We start from the raw sequence: 10,362 nt of genomic DNA, 5'->3' as shown, positions 1-10,362 counted from the left end.
ATTTAATTCATCAATGTTTATGTTTATGTTCTCATTAAAATAAATTATATTGAAGGAATAATATATACTTGGAGGAAGAATAGCCTATTCTGATTATTATTATATTATTAAAACATTTGATTAATTAAACATTGGTATTTTCAATCGTACTAGAATTTCTGTTTTTATTTTTTTTTTAAAGTTAATATTGTCAATACATTTTATATGTATAATAATATAATTTATATTAAGTATAAATATTATATTAATATCTACATTGTATTTTCAAATATTACATAAATGTCTATATACACATATTCTATTTTTATAAGAACTTCTCTATTTTGCTCAAAACAAATGAATGAAATACTCAATAATTTCACATATCTAAAATGAAAATCTGTCATGTATTTAAAATAAAATGTTTCACATGGGTATAATAATCTGTTACCTGTAAAATCACTGCAACAAAGACGGCCATCAGAGCCAGCAGCGCCATGCGGCCCAGGCTGCCGAAGTCGACATGTTTGAGGATGAAAAAGCGTGCCCAGCCCAGCTTATCTGCTGTATGTGGTGGGTAACGCATCTTATTCACCCCCTCCATCTTCAACTGTTTGATTAGACAGCCGCGCAAGTGGCTCAAGTTATCAAAGCCGTACTTGCCGTGATAATGGCCCATCCCACTGTTACCTGCAGAGGAAGCCGAAGAGCTGAGCTACAGTCCACATAACACAGCATGACATGTATGCTTCTGCAGCTTCTCTCAGAGGTCAAAATTACTGTGCTATTTATTAAAAGAAAACAAGTTTCATTAAAAGAACTCACCAACTCCACCAAAAGGCAAAGAGGTTACTGAGAAATGCATCAAACAGTCATTGGCCAACACTCCACCACTAGAGGTCTCCGCAATCAAACGCTTGATCAACTATAATGAAAGGACAGTTTTGTACAATTGTTTTAAGTAAAACTTCATCTTTTTTATATTGTGAACAAATAATCAGTTTAAACCTTGTTGTCTGAAGAAAAGATGTACAAGGCAAGGGGTTTCTCTCTCTGGTTGATGAATTTGATGGCTTCATCTGCACTGCTAACTGTCAGGATGGGCAACAGAGGCCCGAAGATCTCCTCCTGCATCACCTTGGCATCCGGGTTCACGTCCCTTAAAACTGTTGGACCTGTGTAGAAATGCATATGAAATAAAATTGAGAGTTATAAATGTGATTAAACAATAAATCCGTTTAATTATCTTCTGAATTGCTGCAACTGCAAATAAAATGCTTGTAGTGACTTATGCAGCTAAATTATACCAATATAGCACTCAGACTCCTCGTTTTCACCCCCCACAGCAATAGTGCTGCCCTCCAACAATGCCATCAGTCTCTTGAAGTGGCGCTGATTGATGATGCGTCCGTAATCCAGACATTTTTTGGGGTCTTCGGTATAGAATTCCTGATCATCACAAAAGGAAGTGTGTATTAGCCCATTAGACATTTTATATTTGTTACCAGTCCCAGACTGTCATTCACATACGTACTTTAATATTCTTCTTGATCTCTTCAATCACTCTGTCTTGCATACTGGGGTCACACAGTATGTAGTCCGGAGCAATGCAGGTCTGACCACAGTTTGAATACTTCCCCCATGCAATACGCCTGTAACGTCACAGAGAACATGTATTCAAAATCATTTTACAGCTTCAGTGCGTACAAACGAAGGATTCATTCTGAATCGACTGACCGGCAGGCAATGGAAAGGTCACAGTTCTTGTCGATGTAGCACGGGCTCTTTCCGCCCAGTTCCAGAGTGGTAGGGGTTAAGTGTTTAGCAGCGGCCTCCATGATGATTTTAGCCACTGTGCCGTTTCCAGTGTAGAAGATGTGATCAAACCGGTGCTTGAGCAACTCTTGGGTCTCTGTCACCCCACCGGTGACAACAGGATACAACTCCTGAGATCAACATCATGAATTAAAATATTTAGTTAGGGTTACCCAAACTATTATTTCTTTTTATTTAAAGGGGTCATGAACTGAGAAATCATATTTCCCGTGATCTTTTGACATATAACAGGTCAATGTACTATAAAAACATCCGGTAAGTTTCAGAACTCAAAACAGCTTTTATTGAAACCAAGCTCAGAAAACAACTCGTTTTGGAATTTGTCACACTATGAGGACAGAAGAAGAAGATCAATGCCTGCTTCTACATTATTAATCATGTCAGCGGAGATCAGGACAACTAGATGAGCCCCAGAGACAGAACCCCAGTGAAGACCTTGTCTCCTAGACGGCCACCGGGACAAGACCACAGGAACCATTTGAGTCCTCTGCACAATGTGACTTTGCTGCAGCCTGGAATTGAACTGCTGGTTTCGTCTGCCAGAGGCAAACTGGCCCCCCGACCGAGCCTGGTTTCTCCCAAGGTTTCCATTCTGTCACTGATGGAGTCTTGGTTCCTTGCCACTGTCGCCTCTGGCTTGCTTAGTTGGGGACACTTAATTTCCAGCAATATCGTCGACTTGATTGCACAGACACTATTTAAACTGAACTGAGCTTGATGATGACATCACTGAATGTCGTTTTGCAGTATTGACACACTATTTTCCTAATTAATGCTGTACAGTTGCTTTGACACAATCGGTATTGTTAAAAGCGCTATATAAATAAAGACGACTTGACTTGGCTTGATTATTGCCTCTTTAGCTCCGCCCACTGATTCATGCATGTAGTATGAGGAGAGAAACATAGGATGGAGATTATACTCCATCAACAAAACCATAGAGATGCCTGCATTTCTCTTTCAGGTCAGAAGCAGCGTGAGCTCTTGAAGTATCAGTTAAAGAAATGAAAATAAGAAATGTTGAAATGTTGAAATTAAAAATTGTAATTGTTAACGTTGTATTTCAGTAACACAGAAATCCTTAAATGTGCTTTTTATTCATGTTACCTAAATAGATTTTTTTTTCACACCATAAAAACTGATGTCTCAGACAAATGTCTCATATATAATGTTTTGAAGCTGGTGGAAAATGTTCCAGAACATATACTAAGGTTCAGAAGCCTATGACTAAAATGAAAATCTGGGAATCAAAAAGTAATTCAAACCTGGAAATATACAGGGTTTTTTTTTTTTGGCACTTTAAAAAGTTGTGGTGTAAATAATTAGGAAATATTTAAAATTCTTGACTATTTTGGTCACTGAATAAATAAGCACATTTTATTAGTTTTGAATAAGATGATGATCAGGTTAATGTAGCTTGAGTGTTGCTGTTATTGAAGCAAAATGGTCATTAAACTGATAATATAAAAAACATTAAATCAGAAAAATGCCAAACCAGTGGTATCAGACTTTAAGACCATACAAGGCCTCAAGATATATTTATAGGCTACATAAAGACTTCAGGTAAGCTCTAGTCATAATATTTTGCACATTTCATATAAATTGATTAAGATGGCCTGCAACAGACCTCCATTACGACTTGACTTGGCTTGATTATTGCCTCTTTAGCTCCGCCCACTGATTCATGCATGTAGTATGAGGAGAGAAACATAGGATGGAGATTATACTCCATCAACAAAACCATAGAGATGCCTGCATTTCTCTTTCAGGTCAGAAGCAGCGTGAGCTCTTGAAGTATCAGTTTACTGTCGGGAGATTTGTTGTGTCAATCCATACCACATTCAGTGTAGACACCCGATTATAATGCGTTCTGTTGACTATAATCGCGTTGCGGTGCTCACGTCTGGTGTAAACACGGGGTAACATTGGGAAAGAGCTCCAGATCGCCTGTTTGCAAATCACTGTTTGTTTGCTTGCTTTACTTTACTGTGGATTCATTTTTAAACAAGACAGTTCGATGCAGGGTTTTCAGAGAGACTGAAAGTTAAAAATGATGCAGTGCTGAGCTTGACTATATTGGATCCAAGTGTGAGTAAACCTGTTTTTACCACTATTGCATTGTCTGTTCCAGACTGTTTGATATATACCGAGTAGTATTTATACATTTTTAACCCAAATGACTCATGTTGTTTTCAAAGTATGTCACAGCAGTGTCCATCTATTATTTTAATATGCAAAACTGCATATTAAAATAATAGATGCAAGCCAATCATAGCAGTGGGCGTTTACTTCCGAGTCTTGGATTACTTCCGAGTCTATTAAAACAGACCGTTCTGCAGAGAGGCTCAAAAACAGAATAGAAAAAAGCCTATTACTTTTAAATTACGATGTTTTTTTGATGTAAAAATCTTGCTAGCATTATAAGTAGGCCTCAGAGAATATTATAAAATAATTTAAAAAAATGCAGTTCATTACCCCTTTAATTTATAAACCATATTAGGGCTTTTCACACTTGAAATTGTTAACCCTGGGTCGTTCAAAACCTCGGATAAACGGAGTCCTGGGTTATCTCATCTTAACAAGTAATCTTGGGTATTCATAAGCTGTCGTTCCACACTGTACATTCCTAAACCCCGGGTTAATTTTCTTATTTGCATATTTTTAGTGTCAGTGTCACTGACTGAATGAACGCAGCACACAACCTGTTTACATAACGGCTCTAGCATGGCGCATCCTCACATAATATATTGCTGAATAAGATAAGAATAGCATGGTCTTTCTTCACTCCAATTCATGTGTTTTCCATTACCATTTGGCACTTTTTCACTGTTTATGCAATGTGCAGTGTTTCCGTGACTGGCCAAAGCACATGAATATATGACACAGTCTGTTGTAACATTCTAACACCACATCGTTTCACACTGTAAAAATGTAATGTGGGGTTAACACTGCAAAAACACTGCTAACCCTGCTCCGGAGCAAAGAAAAAAAAAGTGGCGCACCACGCTTCTAAATTACAAGTGTGAAATGTATCTTTAACCGGGGTTAAAAAAACGAGGTTTAGAACGACAATAACCCAGGGTTAAGCACAGTGCGAAAAGCCTTTTTGTGTTTATTCAGAAAGTTGTGAAAAAAATGTAATCTTACTTTGTCCAGGTAAAGTGGTAAGAGATCCTCCATTACTTTGCAAGTGTGAGAACTGACTTCAGAGGGCTTTATTACAGCTGCATTGCCTGCCAACACAGCATTACTTGTATGACAATATTCTTATCAAGTATATTACATTAAGACAATTGTTCTACATCTTTACAAGTAAACTTACTAGTAAAACCCTAGTTCTGTAATAATAGTGTAGCTCAAATAAAAAAATAGTTTAAACTCTGGTAGTGAATACATTCATTTTCTACACTTGCAAATATATGAGCAACATATATATATATGAAATATACAAAACCTGACATTTTACTTAGTAAACAACTTTTTAAAAAAGCAGGATTTGCAAATAAAATTGTTTGTTTGCCTTATTAGTCATTTACATGCCTTCTGAACTTATCACAAATTAACGTTGTTAAAAGGGACTGAAGTAAAGGAACAGTTTTGTACTTTGGTCTGTTAGCACAAGGCAGTTACACATAAGTAGGACAAAGTACAGTGCAGTGTTATTTTAGTATCACTGAGATATTATAATAGTTCATATTAATATTTTTTATTATTTTTTTATTATTCTTTTTATATTTTGTGTTTTCATTGTAATTTTAGGTAACATTTTAGTAATTTTGTAGTGTTTTGTCATTTTTATTGTTTTCTTTTTAAATATGTCTATATAGCTGTGAATTTCAATTTCAAAAAAGTTATTTTACTACATTAAGTTAAAGAAATGAAAATAAGAAATGTTGTCTTGGCAACTAGTTGAAATTAAAAATTTTAATTGTTAACGTTGTATTTCAGTAACACAGAAATCCTTAAATATGCTTTTTATTCATGTTACCTAAATAGATTTTTTTTTCACACCATAAAAATGATGGTCTCATATATAATGTTTTGAAGCTGGTGGAAAATGTTCCAGAACATATACTAAGGTTCAGAAGCCTATGACTAAAATGAAAATCTGGGAATCAAAAAGTAATTCAAACCTGGAAATATACAGGTTTTTTTTTTTTTGGCACTTTAAAAAGTTGTGGTGTAAATAATTAGGAAATATTTAAAATTCTTGACTATTTTGGTCACTGAATAAATAAGCACATTTTATTAGTTTTGAATAAGATGATGATCAGGTTAATGTAGCTTGAGTGTTGCTGTTATTGAAGCAAAATGGTCATTAAACTGATAATATAAAAAACATTAAATCAGAAAAATGCCAAACCAGTGGTATCAGACTTTAAGACCATACAAGGCCTCAAGATATATTTATAGGCTACATAAAGACTTCAGGTAAGCTCTAGTCATAATATTTTGCACATTTCATATAAATTGATTAAGATGGCCTGCAACAGACCTCCATTACCTGCTGCTATAGCTCCTATGAGGGGCCCGATGGTGACTGCCCAGGGGTAATTCCAGGCCCCAATGACCAGCACTACTCCCAGAGGCTCAGGCTGGATGTAGACCTGGTCTGAGATGGTCATCATGCTCTTGCTCACAGGTCGAGGAGCAGCCCATTGTTTCAGATTTCTCACAGCCAGGTCAATCTCACTTTCCAGACCCAGAGTCTCATACAAAGGAGTTCCACACTCACTCTGTCACCAGATATATAAAGCCCAGATCAGTTACATAAGCAAACAATAACTGAACTGATATTATTATATAATAATATAGAACTGAACAATACACAAGTTGATGTGTCACCAACCCTTCTGAGATCCTTTTTGAGACCCTCTGAAATTTCCGTCTGTCGTTCTCTGACAAAACGCAGCAGGTTTTTTAGCTGGGTAACGCGGTACTCCAGTGATTTGCTCCGGCCGGTGAGGAAGGCCTTCCTGGCACGATCCACTGCTTTCTGCTCTCGAGACATACTGTGAAAGGGGAAGTCGTTCATTTCACTCCGGTTACACTTCTGTCACATTTAGGTAAACATCACGCAATGATCTCATATATCATAAGTGCTCTTGGCCAAGTATAAGATCTATAATGGATTGACATCTGAGCCCTTAAAGGGGTCATATGATGCGATTTCAATTTTTCCTTTCTCTTTGGAGTGTTACAAGCTCTTGGTGCATAAAGAAGATCCGTAAAGTTGCAAAGACTAAAGTCTCAAATCCAAAGAGATATTCTTTATAAAAGTTAAGAGTCAACCACGCCTACCTAAAACGGCTCGTTCTAACACGCCCCCACATGTCTACGTCACGCTTCATCGAATCCGCTGGCCGCGCCGCTCTCAAGCCCACCGCCTCTGCTCACTCAAGCCGGACTCAGCTCACTCAAGCCGGCCTCAGCTCACTCAAGGCCGCGGTGTGTGACGCTGTTTCGTTGTGAAAGCGAAACTACTTTGTTTGGCCCTCCAAAAGAGGACAGGACTATACATCAGTGGTTAAGTTGTATTTACAACACTGTTCCAGAACACTTCAACCCAAATATTCAGATGTGTGCAGCGCATTTTATGGAGGACTGTTTACTGATCCTGGTAGAGTAGACTACAATGTCGGCTGTTCTGGCTCAAAGTACGTTTTTCATATTTAAAGAATTTGCCACTGACGATTCAAACGCGAGTTTTGGGCAGTGTAGAGTAGGGCTTGTTGTTTGTCATTTCTCCGATCACAAATGCAGACATGGTTTTATGTTTACGTTGCGCAATGCAACGCAACGCCTAAAAAGACAGTATAAGTCATTATAATCCGTAATTATGTCCCCACTGGATGCAACAAATGCCTTGTTTATAATGGGTTTTCATGTTTTTGTCTCGTCGCTCCGGCTGGACAGGGCATCATCACAGTATGGTGAGGGGCGGAACATTTCCGTCACATGCTTGAGGTATTCGGCCAATCACAACGCACTGGATAGCTGGCCAATCACAGCACACCTCGCTTTTCAGACCGATGAGCTTTGTAAAAATCAACACGTTTCAGAAAGGCGGGCATAGAGGAGAAACAATAATGTACAGTATGTGGAAAATAATGTTTTTTTTAAACCTTAAACCGCATAAACACATTTCATTACACCAAATACACAAAATAATGTTCTTTTCAGCAGCATCATATGACCCCTTTAAAAAGTGAATGATGGAGCAAACAAATCTTTTCAAAACTGTTTCACAATATCAGAAATCATATGACAGCTCATGACTTTGCATTATGACACGGCTGTCTCTGCACTTTAAAAATGTTTTCAACATCATGCCATAACCCCATCTCTGTTTCTATTGATTTAACAATAGAATTGTTATTTATACTCAGTTTTATGAGCTTTCAGAGTGTCAACTCAGTTTTTTTTTTATTATGAGCAATTAAATTCAAAGTGGTTGGAAAAGTGCAATGAGCTTATTGCAGCAGGTTGTAACTTTGACAGATTTATTTACAGGAAAAAAAACATTTTTTTATTTTTAGTTTAGTGGGTAACATTTTTTCTACAGTGTAATAAATGATCAAAATAATTCATTTATATAATAATACTTGTTTTTATTATTAATTTTAAAATAATCACAATATATTGTTATATTATTATTATTCTAGTAGTTAGCTGAAATACATTCTATAGTATACTAAATACTAGTATCTAAAAATACATATAAATAATAGTTACTAATTAAGTAATTAAATGATCAAATAGCTACTATTAAAATAAAAAAATAGATAGAAGTTAGGAAAAAGGGTAGTCACGTGACAGCCTTTATTTCAGAAGTTATGCAACGCACACATAGCGGAATATATATGAGACTCATAGTCATTCAGTGCGTGCATGCAGAAACACGATATAACTCCCTCCCGAATACGATTATATAATAGTTAAGATTCTTAGTGTCTCATTGCCTTGCGCAGTTGCAATTACACGTTTATAACAGGCTGGAATCTCAGAAGAAGAAATGAGATGAAACGGGTTCAGCTCTTCCTTTTATTACTGTAATACTGGGAAGTCGATTAATACGCTTTCGAAAATGACAACAAAAAGCTTTAGTTCCGGACATTACCTTTAGCTATTTCACAGTGCGTCCACGCCTTTCGCTGTATATTTTTTCGAGGATGAAGCGTCCAGATCAGATAGTGCAGTCAAGCTGAACGCTTGTAAACATTAAACACTACTGTTCCGTTAACAGTAGATACGCAAGCGGAGGGGGCGGGGTTTCGTCGGTGGGCGTGGTCACAAAGCTTCAGAGCCAGCCCGTAGGCAGTGTATTTAGGTACAAAACACACGAACTGATAGAGGAGGCTATGTAGCATTTGGGTAACACTTTCAGAATCATGCTTCTAAATCTAAATTAGAGAGAACATGTCACGTATCTTCTTTTATAGTCTAAAATGTTTTTAAAACATATAAATCACCCCATGTGATTTATTCTTGGCTCATTGCAAACGATAGGAAAGTCAATGTTACCCAAAAGCAACACCTCAAACTTCTGTTACAAATGTTACCAATAGGGTTAAATGTGTAAACAGTATAGAAACTACAAAGCAGAAGATTTGATGATAATATTCAATCATTCTTGCAATGGTAGCTAATCGCTGAGATTTTTGTTGGACTTAAAGGGATAGTTCACCCAAAAATGAAAATTCTGTCATCATTTACTCACCCTCATGTCGTTCCAAACCTGTATGAGTTGCTTTCTTATGTTGAACACAAAAGAAGATATTTTGAAGATTGCTGGTAAGTGGTAATCAAACAGCTGGTGGTTGCCATTGACTTCCGTAGTATTTTTTTTTCCTACTATGGAAATCAATGGCAACTACCAACTGTTTGATTACCAAGAAATCTTCAAAATATCTTCTTTTATGTTCAACATACTCATACAGGTGTGAAACGACATGAGGGTGAGTAAATGATGACAGAATTTTCATTTTTGGGTGAACTATCCCTTTAAGTCATCTATGTTTTTAGTGGTCACCAGAAAGCAAACAGCATGTTAATTGGTCACTTTTCATGCCACTCTTAGCAGTGTCCAGTATGGCAAGCCGTTCAGGAAATAATACATGTGTATTGTGTGGATATGGATTGGTTCGGGTAGATTGTTTGCATATTGTAGTTTGTTACTGATTCCAAATCACATGACACAAGTTGTAGTTGGTAACGTAATCCATTACATTACACAGTTTAGGTAATATAATCAGACTATTTTTTTTATTACTTTTAGATTACTTTTGCCCTTACTCATTTACCACATTGATTTAAATAGGGTAATCTTTTAGCATATTGATAAAAATACAAAGAGAAAGATATATTATATATTATTATATATATTCCATTCGTTGTAATTAACAACATGAACTGCATTAAACATATCGTAACCACTGAATGATCATTCAAATAAAAATTAACGGGTTCATCAATAAGCTAGAGGATGCAATGTTGAAATGTTGAAAAAAAAACCTCTTGAAATGGTTCATGTAAATCCAGTGGTCA

The 10,362-nt window shown here is 36.5% G+C and overlaps 1 protein-coding gene across 1 annotated transcript in view; it reads right to left on the bottom strand.

The window, feature by feature from the left end:
• The window catches only part of LOC107587226 (fatty aldehyde dehydrogenase-like), a 10,366-nt gene extending 950 nt beyond the window's left edge, over positions 1-9,416 (bottom strand). The window contains exons 1-10 of the mRNA XM_016274923.1: positions 8,936-9,416; positions 6,665-6,827; positions 6,320-6,551; positions 4,963-5,048; positions 1,717-1,925; positions 1,514-1,631; positions 1,287-1,428; positions 988-1,154; positions 805-904; positions 431-669 (exon numbers count right to left, since the gene is read on the bottom strand). Coding sequence (XP_016130409.1) covers positions 431-669; positions 805-904; positions 988-1,154; positions 1,287-1,428; positions 1,514-1,631; positions 1,717-1,925; positions 4,963-5,048; positions 6,320-6,551; positions 6,665-6,826 — 1,455 coding nt within the window. The 5' untranslated portion in view covers position 6,827; positions 8,936-9,416. The remainder of the gene's footprint in view (positions 1-430; positions 670-804; positions 905-987; positions 1,155-1,286; positions 1,429-1,513; positions 1,632-1,716; positions 1,926-4,962; positions 5,049-6,319; positions 6,552-6,664; positions 6,828-8,935) is intronic.
• Between the last annotated feature and the right edge of the window lie 946 nt (positions 9,417-10,362).

Source organism: Sinocyclocheilus grahami, unplaced genomic scaffold (assembly GCF_001515645.1).
Source record: "Sinocyclocheilus grahami isolate Dianchi unplaced genomic scaffold, SAMN03320097.WGS_v1.1 scaffold91.1, whole genome shotgun sequence".
In the NCBI taxonomy this organism is placed as follows: Eukaryota; Metazoa; Chordata; class Actinopteri; order Cypriniformes; family Cyprinidae; genus Sinocyclocheilus; species Sinocyclocheilus grahami.
The sequence above is the reverse complement of the archived record's forward strand: the minus strand, read 5'-3'. Positions and strand labels throughout refer to the sequence as shown.